Source organism: Phocoena phocoena, chromosome 1 (assembly GCF_963924675.1).
Source record: "Phocoena phocoena chromosome 1, mPhoPho1.1, whole genome shotgun sequence".
NCBI lineage: Eukaryota > Metazoa > Chordata > Mammalia > Artiodactyla > Phocoenidae > Phocoena > Phocoena phocoena.
Window position 1 is genome coordinate 83,038,117 of NC_089219.1, and position 16,366 is coordinate 83,054,482.

Sequence of the window (16,366 nt, forward strand, 5' to 3'; positions counted from 1 at the left end):
AAGTATGTTTGTATTTTATTTTCTCCTTAAAAATAAAACACACACAGAAAAAAGCAGATCCACTTGAAATGAGAGCAGTGTGGAGGCCACAGCCAGTAGGAAGATGGACCAAGTTTTCCACTTCTGTGGTTCCGATGAAAAGGGTTTTGCACTCATTTGGCTGGGTCAGTTTCACCATCAGGTGTTCCAGGTGAGCAAGTCAGTTCTGGTTTCCTTCTAAAAGAGCCCCCATTTGGAATTCGCTGTGTGCCTCACATATGTTTGTTTCTGCTGCCAAGGGATTACTTATGCTGGCTGGCCTGATTGAACGACCATATGGCAAAGGCTCCTGCAATTCCAGCTGCCCAGAGTTCCTTTCCAGCTGCAGCGGAAACACAAGCAGTGTAGAAGGAGATCAGATGGACTCTTCTCATCTCAGTTTTCTGGAGAGGTGGTGAGATGGCTTTTAGATTTCAAGTCAAATAGCTGTCAGTCAATCTCTGAAGGAAGCTCAGCTGAGGGCACCCAAGAGATCACCCAAGCTTACAGATTATGCTTGTTTCCTTGTCTGTAAAGGTTGGAGCCAATGATCCTGCAGGTCCTTCTGATTCTACAATCCAGACCTTTTAAAGACTCACGCCCACACCCCTACCCCACCCCCGCCCCATGCGCTACATGCTGACATGCACATCAGCTACGCCCTCTGTACGATTTCCTATGGTACCTTTTGGTGTGTTTTTTAGCCCAAGAATGTTATCATGTTCTTACTGTCTCAAAAGCCCAGAAGTCACCATTTAGGTCATCCTTGAGGTGCAGAATTCCCTTTGTCCACTTCCTACAGAGGAAAATTGTTTTAAAGTGGGATAATGTAAACAAAAACATTATTACTGTTTGTTTCATGACATTTATGTACAACGCTATGCAGGAGGATTTCTGCAAACCTTTATAAGGGTGGTATGTCACAGAGTCAGAGTTAGGTTTTGAATCACAAATTTATTATAGAAAGATACCAATTTAATAAATGTGTTGCAGTAGGTTTCTAATATTTGTATGCTAAAATGTGACAGAAAAAACAGAAAAATGGTCAAATCTAATAAGGGGGGAAAGTTTGGAATGAAGTGCTGCAGGTCATAGCCTGTGACTGCCCCTTGTCGGGCCCAGAGATGACCTAGTATTAGCCCTCTAAGAGGGCATATGCCAGGTTGGGGTGCGGAGACCATTTGTAGCTCTAGGAAACACTTTTGCTACCCAATTATGTATTCTGAGTTATAAAAAGGATTTGTAACTGCAAGCGGCTTTCAAAGAATAATTTTCTACTGGTGTAAACAGCAACTACGAGATCTATAAATTAGAAAGAGTGGCTGGAAAACCTCAGCAAAACTCACTTTCCCTGGTGCCTTTACTTAGGCATTTCTGGGCAAAGTCAGCTTTGCTAAGTAGCCATTAGGTCTCCACTGGTCAAGAGAAAGGGGAAAAATTCATCCCAAGCCGTGCCTGGGAAAGGAGTGTTTCAGTCATTACCTATACTTGGTTTTTCTTGCAATCAAGAAACTGGTGGGAGGAATGAGAACTTCATGGGAAATAAGGCTTTGCATTCTTTGTTTATTGGAAAAATGCTTTGCTTTTATTTGATTTACTCTCCAGGTAAGTCAGGAGAGGATGGCTGAGTTAATTGGACCTTTAACATCCCAGGCTTAGGCCAAGGCACCTGGATCCTGGCACCTCCTCCAGAACTTTCTCCAGATCTCTCTTGTTCTCCTTCTGGGGAACTAGGATTAATGTGCTCCTTACATGGGGCGCTGTGTCAGGGCAGGAACCTGGAGGCACCTACCCTGAGAGTTATCACAGGCCAGGATGCATACCTTCTGTTGTTTCTTCCTTCATCGTCTTGATATTTTGATAAAGAACAAAGAGCCCTCTTCACAAAACAGACAATAAGTCTTGCTCTAACCAAATGAGTCCACCACTGAATGAGTGCCAGTTAATTTCCTTCCTTTGAGACTCAAACATACGATCAGACATATATATCAAGTATCCCAACAACTGAAATGTTTTAATGTTCTCTCCTATCTTCCCTGCTTATTTCCAAAATCCAAGTGCTTTTTTGCTGTAAGCAAAACTATGCGGGAAGTTCTTTTCAAAAATGCTCTCCCATACCACCCAAAGGTTTCCTGATTGTAAAAGGAACCTACACAACTACCGCTTGAAAAGTCCTGCAGCACAGGACAGGTGAGGAAAGGCAGGGCGGCGGTGGGGGTCTGGTATGGGCGCGGCTCTCTGCGGGAGGCATATCTGGGCCTTGAGGCCCTGCAGGCCCAGTGGACCAGTTGGGTCCCTGAGCCAAGAATCTGCCTCAAGCAAAGCAGGGGATGGGGAAGGGGTAGCAGGGGTACCTTGGCCTGTCGACTGGCTCCAGCAGCTCGAGGGTGCAAAGGGAGGTCATGAGTTTCAGCCTGCTGCTTAGCAAAGTTCACAAACACCTGGAGGCAGGGGAAGAGCAAGAGTAGGTAGATGTGTCCAGAAAATGGCACCCTCCACCCAGCCACCCACCTTGCTTTCCGTTTTCCCCAGTTAACTACAGCCCTGCTGGAGCAGCTTGTGCCCTGCCCAGGGCACAGGGCTTTTTCTTGGAATTGTGAGCTAAGCCAAAGGAGTGCCCACAGGAGGATTAAAAGGTCAACAAGGCAAGGCAGATTCTCAGCTACTGGTGTCCTCCTGAAACTCTACAGGAGTAACTAAAATACCCCAAGCCAGGAGAGCAGGAGCGGATCTCCCCACTTTCCTCTTCTCTCTTCAGTGTGCCTGTCCCTGCCTCCACCTGCTTATGCTGATAAGAAGCTCCTCAAAGGGTAAACAGAGACTTGCCTATTTCCACTGCTTTACTGAATAGTCTTTAAGGGTGTTTATTTAAAAACCAAAAAAACCCCAATGAAACCCAGAAACAAATGTCCATATGGATGAATGGATAAACAAAACATGGCATATACACGCAACTGAATAGTATTCAACTTTAAAAAGAAAGGATATTCTAACACATGCTACCACGTGGATTTACCTTGAGGACATTATGTCAACTGAAATAAGCTAGGCACAAGAGGACAAATATCGTATGATTCCACTTATATGAGGTACGTGGAGTAGTCAACAGAAAGTAGAACAGTGGTTACCAGTGGCTGGGGGAGTGGTTACGGGGAGTTATTGCTTGATGAATACAGAGTTTCAGTCTGGGAAGATGAAAAGTTTCTGGAGATGGATGGTGGTGATGGTTGCACAACAATGTGAATCTATCAGTACTTAATGCCACTGAAGTGTAATGCCACTTAAAGTGGTAAATTATGGGCTTCGCTGGTGGCACAGTGGTTGAGCGTCCGCCTGCCGATGCAGGGGACACGGGTTCGTGCCCCGGTCCGGGAAGATCCCACATGCCGCGGAGCGGCTGGGCCCGTGAGCCATGCCCGCTGAGCCTGCGCGTCCGGAGCCTGTGCTCCGCAATGGGAGAGGCCACAACAGTGAGAGGCCCGCGTACCAGAAAAAAAAAAAAAAGGTTAATTATGATATATATATATTTATATGTATTTTTTACCACAATAAAAAGCGATCACGTTAAAAAAACCTGACACATGGCACACATTTATCAAAACTCACTGAACTGTACACTTTAAGTGGGTGCTTTCTATTGTATTTAAATTAAGCATTAGTAAAGTTGATTTGAAAAGAAAAAAAATGGCCACCACCACAAACCAGGAAGGAAAAATAATGTCCTAGAGTTGTTGGGAAGGATGCTGTGAAAAGGTCCGTGAAGTCTGCTGATGGCTGGAATATTGTTAGAAGACGATTTCTGATATTCCAAGTTTTGCCCTAATGGACAGAGGGACTAGAGTGTTGGCACTTGGGCATGTCCTGCCTCGCTCTCGTGTGGATTCCAGCCCGGCCTTCGCCCGGCCCCGCTCTGCACGTGGCGCCCCCTCGGCCTTGCCTGGTCCAGCGTGGTCTGCGTGACTGAGTACTCCTCGATGAGCAGGCTGTCTCGGTGGGAGACGAGCAGCCGGAAGATCCTGGCCAGGGAGGAGGAGGAGACCTGGAACTGCAGCATGTTGTAGTGCCTCTCCCTCTGCACGCTGCCTGGGAAGTTCCCCTGGAAGAACTGCTCCACGGGGCCCAGGTCGGGAAGCAGGTCGTCCTTCGGGGATTTGATTTTCATTGTGACGATGTAGCCATCTCCAAACCTGAGGGAAGCACATGGCAGTGTGGTACAGGCCTGTTAGCAGTTGGGTCTAAGGAAATCCTGAAATGAGGACTAGACTCATCAAAAATATTGGGGATTAAAGGCATGTACTATAGACCTAGTGTACATGTTTAAAACTAGGATTAAAAGGGCCATGATGGTTCCTGGAGAAGTGGTTTGATACTAGTTTTTAGAGGTCTAAATGCCTTGTGTGGTGAAGTGGGTCTCCAGACCTGTGTCACAGCTTCCTGTGTCCACCTCTTGGAGACATGGGTGTTCCCTGCTCCTTGCCCTTTAACATACTTGCTGAGGTCAAGGGTGGTCTGAGCCCTGTGCTGAGATCACAGGCTGCCCAGTGCTTACTCGGTGGTGGAAAGACTGCCCAGCCCTTTAAGAGACTGGCCTGGTGGGAGCAAAGTTTAGGAAGGCAGCTCTTCCCTGGGGAAGCTTCCAGAACAAATGGAGCTGCCAGGGCCAGGGCCATCAGTGCTTCCCTCCTCCCCTCACCAGGTCACCCACCTGTGGATAAAGAATGGTCCACCAGAGTAAATGCATGGCGAGCTGGCTTCCCTTCACACTTACAGCAGGGTATACTTACTTCAGTGCTCTCTCCATGATCCAGGATTGTTCCCCTTTACAATAAAATGCCTTTACCTTTCAGCCCCGGAAAATTGACCATCCTCCACATGGGAACATTCCCTCTCACGTGCTCTCCCATGGGGATGTTGAGGACTGAGAGGGAAAGGAGTAGGGAGCAACCATGTCTCCAGCAGGTGGCCACTGAAAGTTGCTGACATGGGTCTGGTGACCTCACGTGCTGAAGTCCCCCTAGATATCTGTGTAGTGTGCAAGCTGTAGTTGCTCAAGATATCCTGGGTCAAGTGCCCAAATGCAGCTAATCTACTAGACCTTCCTCTCAGCCACTTATCTGTATGATGTGTATGAAGCACGATGTGTATCGTGCAAGACGCTCTCCTGGACACACGGAGATGGAGCGTCTCGGTGTAGATGAGGTGAGTTAGGTTCTCTTCCTTTCACCAACGGGCATGGTGACTTTTCTGTCCTGGGCTCTCATTTACCTCTGATAAATGAGTGATAACTGTAAGTCCACCCTTCATAGTTTATAAAGCATATCAGAAGGCAAAGGAGCATGACATTCTTAATAAAATCTTATTTTAAGTGACTGTCGGCTTTGGCGCACAAACTGTTATTAATAACACATTATTTACAGCAGTCTACAATTTACAGGGATGGGATAATCCTGCTGAAGATTACTGGCATTGCTGGTGTGTCATATGATACATGGTCATTTCTCAAATTCAAAAGCACATGACATGGCAGAAAGGAACACTGATTGCTCAGGCCATTTGGTCTCTGAATCATTCCTACCGTGGTTGTGGACTCTTATTAAATGGGTCATGGATTCTGGATCTGCTGGGCTAAGTGGTGGGATAATTAGGCAGTGGTAGTGACCCTCCCTCATCCCAACTGGGCTCTGCATTTGCCCCGATCAGAATCCCCATCTGGAGACTCGGTGAGCCTTCAGCCATAGGCAGTTAGCTCAACAGAGAGGAGTTACGTTCAGCACAACAGCTTTCTCCATCTACTGCTGCAGAATGAGGCCCAGACACCACTGCCCGTGGGATGAGGGGGCAGCAGGACTCCCCCACATGTTAGTAGAGAGCACAGGGCCTGGTTGACCGCCCCTTTCTCCCCAGAAGGTAATTAAGGCAATCCCCACCATATCCTTACTTGTACTTGAGGTGCTGAATGGTGCCCAGACACTGAAAGGTGCCCTTCGCCATGATGGCAAGCCGGGTACACAGCGCCTCGCACTCTTCCATGCTGGGGGCGGGGGAGAGCAGGTGAGGGCTGGGAGGACTGGACTCCATCGCCCGCCTGCTCCTCCCCAGTCCCTAGGAACCTCTTGCCTGTGGGAAGTGAGGACCACGGCTCTCCCTTCTCTGATGATGCTCATGATGGTGTTCCACAGCATGCGGCGTGCCTGGGGGTCCATGCCTGTGGTGGGCTCATCCTGTGGGGAGGCAGAGAGGACAGGGGGCTGGTTCCGGCACCCTCCTTGGCTGACTCCCTCTGAGCAGCTCTGCTCTCTGGCAGACAAAACACAAATTCACTCCCCCGTGGGGCAAGACCCGGGGAAGCCAGCACAGGGCACGGAAGGCGGGAGGTGAATCAGGACCGTGAAGAAACATCATGCACACCTCTAGACCCGTTTCAGCCCGTGAATGGGTTAAGGTTGATTAAGGCAATGACAGCGTTATCTTAAAAAAAGGAAAAAATTCTCTGTATATGTTTGCAAGGAGGCAGGAAGATAGCTCAGGTGAGTTTCAAGGTCCCTCCAAGGCCTGTGATCCATGCCTTCATAAACCCCAGACTACATGGGTATGGAGGCCTCAGGCCTGGTCCAGCTTTGGTGAGAACCACATGGGCTGTTGCTCCAGGCCAGTGCGCCTGTCCAGTTAGGACCCCAGACAGGCCTCGTCAGGCAGTAAAATTTTTGACCGGTCCCTGACATTCTGCAGAGGGGCTAACTTCCCTGCTAGAGCCTGCAGCCCCCAAGAGGCTTCCCAGGAACTCACAGTAGGAATGTGTTGTGACTCTATCTCCCCCCAAGAGCTGTGAACCAAACACTGGGCTGACATTCTCAAAACGAGCAGAACAGGCAACAACCCAGACAAACACAGCCCGCTGCGTTTTCTAAATCTGCTGACCCGAGAACAGAGATGCAGCACTCAGCTCTTGCAAGCCCTTTGGTGGTCCCGGTGGTGCTTACCAGTAGCACCAGCAGTGGGCAGCCTATCAGTGCAATGGCTGTGGAGAGTTTCCGCTTATTGCCTGCACTGTAGGTGCCGGCCAGGCAGTCTGCGTAGAGAGACAGGCCCAGGCTCTGAATACTCCAGTCTGTCACCTAGGGAAGAGAAAGAAATCCCATTTGGGATAAACAAACAAGCAAACACCCCAAACCTCCACCAACTCAAAGTCTTGGGCTCCCAGATCACACATCTTCAGGATGACAGACCCAGCTAGGTTGAAAAAGGACCACCTGTTGGCTCAGGGGGTGGCTCGTAGCCTTCAAGGGCCAGATGTCTCCTTTCCACTGTGGGCCTTAGATCTCCGTGTGGTTTGGTCTGCTCCACACCCGTTGGGTGTAGCCCCCTGAGAAATGGCCTTCAGCTTTACAAGAGTCGGACAATGCTTCTCACCCAGTGTCCTGGATTATGGCTACGAGTAGAAGAGGAAGAGTCCTAGGGTCTGTTTAAGAAGATGGTGGGTCCCAGACCTGTTGATAGCATCCCTCATCACGGTCACACTTGAAGTCTTGTGTGTGCATCTAATATATACTTATTGAGCACCTTCTATGAACCAGGCATAGAAGGGTGCTAAAGAATAATGGTGAACATGGCCATTGCCGCTATACTTACAGATGGCAGGGGGTGGTGACAGACAACCAAAATACACAGAATAATGACAGATTGTAACAGCGCTTGGAGGGAACTCAATGGTAAACTACGACAGAGAATACTGTGTGTGTGTGTGCGTGTGTGCGCGTGTGTGCACGTGTATGTGCACGGAAGGAAAGCTAGGGAGGTCTCTTGGAGACAGGCCCACGATGCCTCTGCCTTGTGCGCCTCTACCTGGAATGTTCTCCCCCAGATATCCACATGGTTCACTCAGGTCTTCACCCAGAAGTCACTTCCTCTGTGAAGCTGTCCCTGGGCCACCCTACCTAAAAGTGCATACCCCACAATTCTTCCCTGCTTTATTTTTCCCCAAGGACTTTTTACTCTCAAATGTATTGTATATTTTACTTGTTTATCTTTTTAGTGTCTGTCCCTCCCACTAGAATATAAGCTCCATTTTTTACTTTTTATTTGGAATAGTCCCCAACTGACAGAATCGTGTAAGAATAAGAATAGTGCAAAGAACACTCATAGACTCTTAGTCTATTTTTCTCTCTCCTTTTCTAACACACACAAAAATACACACACACACACACACACACACACACACACACACAATGTTTTCAGACTCATCTGAGGGTCAGTTGTACTTGGCCCTTCATTCCTAAATACTTCAGTGTCTATTTCCTAAGTATAGGGACATCCTCTTACATAACCACAGTACAGTTATGACTGTCAGTAAATTTAATATAGTCATGATACTTTTTTTTTGCGGTATGCAGGCCTCTCACTGAGTAGGCTCAGTGGCCATGGCTCACGGGCCCAGCCGCTCCGCGGCATGTGGGATCTTCCCGGACCGGGGCATGAACCTGTGTCCCCTGCATTGGCAGGCGGACTCTCAACCACTGCGCCACCAGGGAAGCCCTGTCATGATACTTTATCTAGATTATTACCCTTCACAGTCTGATTTTTCCAATTCACTCAGTAATGTCCTTTCCAGCACTATTTTCTCTCCAGTACAGGCTTCAGTGTAGTGCACATTATTCAGTCACTGTGTCTACTTAGCCTCCTGTGATCAGGAACATCTCCATAGGCTTTCTCTGCCATTCCATGTCTTTTATGACTTTGATAATTTTTAAGAATACAACCCATATATACATATATATATATATATATATATTTTTTTTTTAATAGAATGTTTCTCTAGATCTTGTCAAATGTTTTCTCATGGTAAGGTTCAGGTTATGCATCCCAATCAGAATATTCTGTAGGTGAAGTTGTGTCCTTCTCAGGGTATCACATCTAGGGGTATGGGATGTCCATGTGACCCTCAGTGGTGATGGTGGTTTTGAGTACCCAGTTAAAGTGTTGTCTAATTTCTCCACTGTAAGATTATCAGGCTTCCCCCTCACAACCAATAAGCAATCTGTGGGAGACACTTTTAAGCCATAAAAATATCTTGCTTTTCATAAAAAGTTTCCCCTAGACTCAGCAACCACAAATCTTGTCACAACCCAGTCTTTATTCTGATCCTTGCAAAATGATTTTTGAGCTCTGCACCTTCCTGCACACCAACGAGCTGGCTCTCAGCATTTGACTGTAGGCAAAAACCATCCCTTCTCTCCTGATTATTTACTTATCTACTTAACAATATGGAGTTATAAATCCCTACTTTTCCTCCAATGTTTTATAATTGTCATGGTATTTAATTATGTTGATGCTTAAATAGTCCCACATTTGGCCATTGGGAGCCCCTTCAGGATGGCTCCTGTGCACTTATGACATGCCTCTATCATTTTTTTTTTAAGCACTCTTTACTTTCTGACATAATAAGATGTTCCAGGCTCATTTTACCTATGGTGTCTCAGCCCTGGAATTTGTCAGTTGTCTGAAGAGTCATAATTCCTTTTAGTGGGGAATGGTATTAGAGATCAAAATCTGGACACTTAGATATACTCATTTTTACTGGGGTATTTTTATGTACAATATACATGGGCACATACGGCATGCATGCACAAACATAAGCACACAACTATTTCATGAGTTCACAGTAATAGCTCCAATTCCAGTCCATCCTTACAGGATTCTTTCTTACTTTCCCCCTTTTCATATTTGTATGTCTCTTCTTCCACACTGAGAACTCTGGCTCCAAACAACATAAACACATTTATTCATTTACTTAGTCCTACAAAACATGTAAAATTGTTTCAGAATTGCTTTGCCCATGCCACTAAAGAAACAAATCAACTAAAAAGAGCTCATAATTTGCTTGTAGCTCTTTCTTTCTGCTCCAACTGCCCAAGACTGAGGATATACTGTCAAATATTGTATCATCAGTTATTTTTATTTGTATTAGTTCTTTTCCTCCCCTCCTATATGATTATTACATTCATTTGAAATAAAATTGGATTAATTTGTTTTAGTTTGCTTTCAGTGTTAGGATTTTCTTTTTGTTTTCATTTTTACCTCTTTTTCATTCTTACTGATTTAGTTTTATTTTTTTGAATATGTAGAACATGAACATGCTTCTAAAAGTTTAAACTATACCAAAAAAAATACCCTGAGAGAAGTGTTATTCTCTCCCATTTCCCTCTTGCTGACCACTACATTTATTGTTTTCCAGTTTATCCTTCCTATATTTCTATTTGTAAAGGTAAGCAGACATATTTACGCTTCCTTATTTTTCCTACTTTCTTACACTAAAAATTAGCATTCTACATGTGCTCTTTTGCACTTTGCTTTTTTCACTTAACTATATCTCCTAGAAAGAACTCCATATCAGTTCACAGAGATTTTCTTTGCTTTTTTTTTTTTTACAGCTGCATAAGACCTTATTGTATGTATTTATCACAAATTATTCAGCCAATTTCCTATGTCTGAACATTTAGTTAATTTCCCATATTTTATGAGTAAAATGCAGTGAATAACCTTGTGCATATGCATTTTGTACCAGATCAAAGGGTAAATGTGTATATTGTTTTGTTAGATATTAGGGCAGGACTTTTTTTAGTCTATTTTGTTCACTGCTATACCCTTGTTTTCCAGAACAGTACTTGACACATAGCAGACACTCAGTCGAGCATCTGTTGAATGAATAAATGTATAGCGTGCTCCAGCTTTCCCATCTCTAAATAAATGCATTCTCATAAAACAGGTTCTCGAGTAGCCATAACAAACCATGTTTATTTACCCTCTTGATGTTCTCTGCTGGTACACCTCGAAGCCGGGCATAAAGGTAAAGATGTTCTCGCCCTGTAAGCTGGTCATCGATTGCATCAAACTGAGGACAGTAGCCCATACTTTGATGGACGTCAGAAATATTGGTTAAAATACTGCAAGAAGAAAAAGCAGTTAGCAGGTTTCCTTCACAAAGTGGGTGACCAGAGATCTAGGGCTGGAGGAGTTTCTGCCAGTAAGATAATGGAAGTTTCTCCCATTTTGCTTTAGAAATGTGCATGACATTTAGCAATCAGAGCAGGGGCGGTTTGGTTAGAAACTGATAAACTCCAGGAGTTCTGAGCTTTGAATCCAGTCAAATTCTCCCGTTTCCCTGTCTAGGATAAACTGAATACCTGCTACCCGAAGACAGCTATGCTTTTGGATTGGTTCACCTCTTAAAAACAAAGGGAAGATCAAATTTAAGAAAATGACTAGTGGTTTTTGATCCCTTTCAAACATTTGGAAAGTCGCTAGAGAAGACGTGTGCTTTCCAAAGGAAGTAAATTTCTCCAGGTGTGTTTAGTGGCAGAGATAGCCAGTGAAAGAGGAACCAATCAGATCACCACCTAGAGCAAGAGGCTGGCAGAAGAGAAGAAGAAATGAAATGAACTGAGTCTATCAACTCCCTTTCACCAATATATTCTCTCCCGCTAGAAAATATATTGCCTTGATGAAAAAATAAACTGTCCATAGACTGGTCTAATTTCTTTCCCCCTTCTCTTATAGCTTAGGGTCTGTGAATAAAGGATGGATGCAATAGTATGCAACAGGATGGGACAGAGAGAGGCCATGTAGTTCCCCACTGTGACAAAAACTACTTAGGTATGGCTGGGCCAATTAAAACCACCCAGAGAAGCAAGGAGTGTACTTCACCAAATTCATAGGAACTACTCCACTGAAGAACCTGAATCCTGTGTCTTAAACCTATACGTCCTTCCTAGCTTCTGTCTTGGTTTTACCTTCTGGGCATCTGTCTCTCACTTGGACTATAACTTGATGTCTCATGGTAAAACCTATTGTCCCCCCACCTCCACTCCCTGCCCTTTCCCCTTTGTTACCATCATGAAGTCATTTGCTTGGCTAAGCTAGATCTGAAGATGAGATAGACCCAGCCATGGCTCCACCTCTGCCATTCCCTTTGCTTTAGACCCAACAGGGATGGCTGGGGAACCAAATTCATCCTATTTGAGCCAGTGAAGAATGCTTAGGACTCTCCCTACCCAGGGAGCATTGGGCCATATTGAGGATGGCTTTCCCTAGTCAAGCAGAAGTTGGTTAGATATCAGCAGTGCCTAACTCCACCCATCAACCAGGGCAGAGAGTTTCTCTGGGCACATCTAATGTGTGTGAGCTCTGCTGTTCAAAGGGCAGCCTGAAAAGAGGCAGACAAGTGCAGGCTCATGTTCTCTGTACTGTCCTGTGGATGACCAGTCTGTTTCCATCCTCCTTATTTCAGAGAGCAGGAGGCACCCTCCCAGAATCCAAGGGCACATGCCAGTTTTCCCTTTATAGAGGAACCTTGGCCTGCAAAGCCAAGTGTTGACACAGAAATAGCCAATGCAGAATAAGGCCTCTGAGGGCCCCAAACCATCCCCCATCTAGAAACTCAACCCAGAGGAAGGGTGTGTCATCACAGAGGTTCTTAACCTGGGATCCAGGAGTTCCTGTAGGGTCATAAACATGCTTCAGGGCTCAGTAAATTCCCCAAAATGCAAAGAACGTAGGAAGAGAGATAATGGGAAACAATGGTGTATTTTTATAGGAAGAAGGTGTGTGTGTTCATCAGATGATCAAAGGGTGAGATGTTTATGAACGACAAAAGACTAAGATCCACTGATTTGGTGATTCTCAGAGCTTTCCTAGAATTCACGCTAACAGAGGAATCTCTTAACAATCACAATTCAATTTTCCAGAAAGTCTATGTCTTAGACTTTTTGGACCATGTCCTCTGGGAGGTCCACCCTGCTGCATGTATCTTTCAGACTCTCAGAGTCACCCTCAGTTACGGGGTCAATGCTTACCCTTCCTATGGTGGGACAAGGACATGGCTTAGGACCTGGGAGAGACACCCCGAGACAGGATGAGCAGGACACTCACCTCTTGCCTGCGACAGTGGCATCCCCTGACGTCACTGTGCTGTCCCCAGTGAGCATCTTGAATGTGGTTGTTTTGCCAGCTCCATTCACTCCCAGGAGGCCAAAGCACTGAGGGAGAACACACAGAATTGGCCTGGCCCTAGAGCCCAGGAAGGTCTGGAGTGGCAGGCCCTGGGGCAGTGTGGTGGGGGGGGGAGGCATTTAGGCCTTCGTGCAGGTCACTAGCCATGTGCAGTGTGAGGCGGCAGAATGTGCCGCTTTGGCACAAGGATGCTTTTGAGCCAAAGGCAAATGAGAAGCAGCAGATGTAAGGAAAGCTCTCTGCCCTCCCCCCATTTGCTTCAAAGCAGGACATAAATTTACAAGGTGTTTCCCTTGCCTCTCTACCAAGATGGACAAAAATTAATCACTGGAGACAACTTTAGACTCTTACCAGTTTGGAGATGAAACCAGAGGAATCTATATAACAAACTTTACTAACTAGCCTTTAATCTACCATTAGTTACCCATATACTTGCCTTCCTACAATTTGCCACCCTAGAAACTATAAGTCCCTTTCCTTTGTCTTGCAACTTCCCTAAAAATGTATTGTTCCTTTGCTAAGATGCTATATAAGCCCAAGTTCTAACCACCCCTTTGGGGTAGTCCTCTCCCCTGTGTATGTATGGTACACATAGTAACAAACTTCTCTTTGTTTTTCTCTTGTTAACCGGTCTTTGGTCAGGCCAGCTGACAGAGCCCCAGCCCCAGAACCTAAGAGGGTAGCAGGAAGGAGAATTTTTCCTCCTTGACAGTGGTTACTGAGCACTTGAAATGTATCTACATGGGCTATAAGCTATAAGGTAAAACACACACTAGATTTTGAAGACTTAGAACAACAACAAAAAAGAATGTAAAATATCTCATAATGTTTTATACGAATTACATGTTGAAGTGATACTATTTCAGATATATTGTATAAAATTAATGATTAAGATTAATTTCACCTGCTTTTACTTTTTTCCTGTGGCTACTAGAAAATCAGAATGACCTGACCTACGGTGGCACGTGTTTTACGTCTACTGGCCAGCTCTGCTTGAAAGGAGACCAGAGACATGCATAGGAGCTGATTTTCTGAGGCCCTTTCACATGTGGCCTGCAGAGTACCCACCTCTCCAGGGCGGACTCCCACACACAGCCTGTCCACCGCTGGGCTGGAGCTGCCTGAATAAATCTGTAAGATCCAGAGAAAGTGAACTGAGGACTGAGAGAGGGTTAAGTAGGGAAGGTAAGAGAGCAAAGGATGGTTTGCTTTGCTGTTATATTTTGACACGAATGTGCAGAGAGGTGCTGTGAGCACTGAGTCTCTAAGCTGACCCCGTGTGGAAATGGAATGGAGAAAGATTAGCGGGGCTCAGTTGCAGGGGCTGTCACTGAGGCCCCGTGTCCGTGCCCAAGATGAATACTAGGGCAAGTGCATTGAGTGTTCTTGGAAGACAAGTTATAACACAGAGGTTTTATAACCTCACATAAAATTAGGGAAAGGAATTGCTTGGATAAGCGTCCTGCTTATTCTACAGAAGGCAAATTACAACGTGTTGCCATCTCTGGTCCAACTGGCACCTCCAAACTAACACGCCGGCAACTATTCCCTTACCTTGGTTAGTTCATTTAGCCTTAAGATATCAGTTTTATTTCCTCCACTAATAATTCTTTGTCTTTCTTCAGCCACATCATCATCTTCATCTATGATAGGCTCCTTAGCAGGCTCGGCAGGCCTAGATGAAGAAAAGAGGACAGTGAGCCGGTGTACAGCATCCTTGACACTGTTCTTTTCCTCTGACATTCTTCCCACTCCCTGGCTTCTGCCTCAGCCTGGCCTTCCACCCCCGCAGGCTTGAACTCTCAAAAGGACTCCCCACAGGAGAGGCGTTAGGCATTAGGCAGAGAGGGCAAGTGCTAGAGTCCAGAGTCTGCCCTGGGCTCCAGTCCTGGCCTTCCCATGTGTGACCCTGGGCATGTCACCGAACCTCTCCAAACCTCACCTCCCTCAACCATAAGATAGGGAGGGGCTGGTTAAGAGCACGTGCCTCATGGGATTGTGGTGGAGACGCACTTGGCACAGTGTCTGGCACAGAGTCAAGACTCCTAACCTGAGAGCTGTTATCATGAAAAAACCCTTCGTCTATGGCAAGCACTCAGCAAATGATAGTTACTAGTGCCCAAGCCTCCCACTTCTTTTAGTCCATCAGGTTATCTCATGCCCCCAACCATAGTTCTCCATCAGCTGTATGTTAAAGCCCTAACTCCTCAGCTGAAATCCCAGAGCCCTGCAGTCAGGCTCCACCTACTCTTCCCACCCGCTCTCCCATTTATATCGTGGACTAACTCCGCCGCCAACCGTTTGATCTACCCATGGTCCCCAGCCCACGCTAGCCTTTCCCAGCTCGAGCCCCCGCAGGCACCGCCAGTGGCTCAGTGTTCTCGTTCTCCTTCCCTGCGGAGCAGAATCCTCCTCGTCCTTAAAAGCACAGCGTCTTCTCTGAAACCCTCCCTGAACACCCTGACCTCCATGCTTTCCTTCCTTCCTCCCTGGCCATATCCAGTTCATTACTAAGTATTGTCTAACAGACTTCCTACTATTTACCCAATCAACTTCTTTTACTCCAACTCCTAATGTCCCCATTCCTTTTCAGGTTACCACTGTCTCACGCCTGGGTGCCAAAGCGGCCTCCTGTCTGGTCTCTCCCCTTCTAACCCCGGCAGATCATGTCATTCCCCTGAGCAAAACACCCCGACAGCTTTCTGCTGCCCTCAGCCTTAAATTCTAGGTCCTCACCAAGGTGGGGGGCATTTCACCCCCTGGCTCTGCCCTCCTCTCCAGGCCCATCTTTCATCCCCCTCCCCCTCTCCTTTCACGGACATCCTGAACTCCCCGCAGGCAGGCGTGTCCTCTACCAAGAGCACCTCTTCTTCCTCCCTCTCCTTCCTCTCTTTTCCTGGTTGCTTCTCAGTATGGCCATGGCTGTCTTCTTGAATCCAGAGACTGTGGAATACTTCTCTGGTCTTCTTTCCGGCCTAATGCGGCAGGACACGCTCAATGGTGCTGACACCAGAGTCTGAAGCTAATGAGTCTGTTTCAGTAAATAACTCCTCCCCCTCTCCTGCCCCAGGCCCCCTAAGATGTGGCCAAAGCTGCAGGGGTCCTGTAAGGGCTGAGGCTCCCGTGGACAGCGACTCCGCACACTGTCTTTCCCACACTAGAACCACGTACTGGCCATGTTGTTTTATTCTAAGTGTGTTGACACCCATTATCTCATTCAGTCTCTTTCCAACAATTCAATTCCCTGTGGATCAAAACCTCAAGACGAGTCCTCTGAATCTTTATTTACACGTGAGCACATTCAGCCTGAGAGGATGAGAGGATAAGAGACAAACACTGTCGG

At 46.4% G+C, this 16,366-nt stretch overlaps 1 protein-coding gene across 1 annotated transcript in view; it reads right to left on the reverse strand.

The window, feature by feature from the left end:
• ABCA4 (ATP binding cassette subfamily A member 4) overlaps nucleotides 1-16,366 on the reverse strand; it is a 136,761-nt gene continuing 120,395 nt past the window's right edge. Inside the window, exons 41-50 of the mRNA XM_065872409.1 lie at nucleotides 14,578-14,698; nucleotides 14,092-14,154; nucleotides 12,943-13,049; nucleotides 10,817-10,958; nucleotides 6,999-7,133; nucleotides 6,136-6,239; nucleotides 5,957-6,049; nucleotides 3,956-4,205; nucleotides 2,373-2,459; nucleotides 1-814 (exon numbers count right to left, since the gene is read on the reverse strand). Coding sequence (XP_065728481.1) covers nucleotides 779-814; nucleotides 2,373-2,459; nucleotides 3,956-4,205; nucleotides 5,957-6,049; nucleotides 6,136-6,239; nucleotides 6,999-7,133; nucleotides 10,817-10,958; nucleotides 12,943-13,049; nucleotides 14,092-14,154; nucleotides 14,578-14,698 — 1,138 coding nt within the window. The 3' untranslated portion in view covers nucleotides 1-778. The remainder of the gene's footprint in view (nucleotides 815-2,372; nucleotides 2,460-3,955; nucleotides 4,206-5,956; nucleotides 6,050-6,135; nucleotides 6,240-6,998; nucleotides 7,134-10,816; nucleotides 10,959-12,942; nucleotides 13,050-14,091; nucleotides 14,155-14,577; nucleotides 14,699-16,366) is intronic.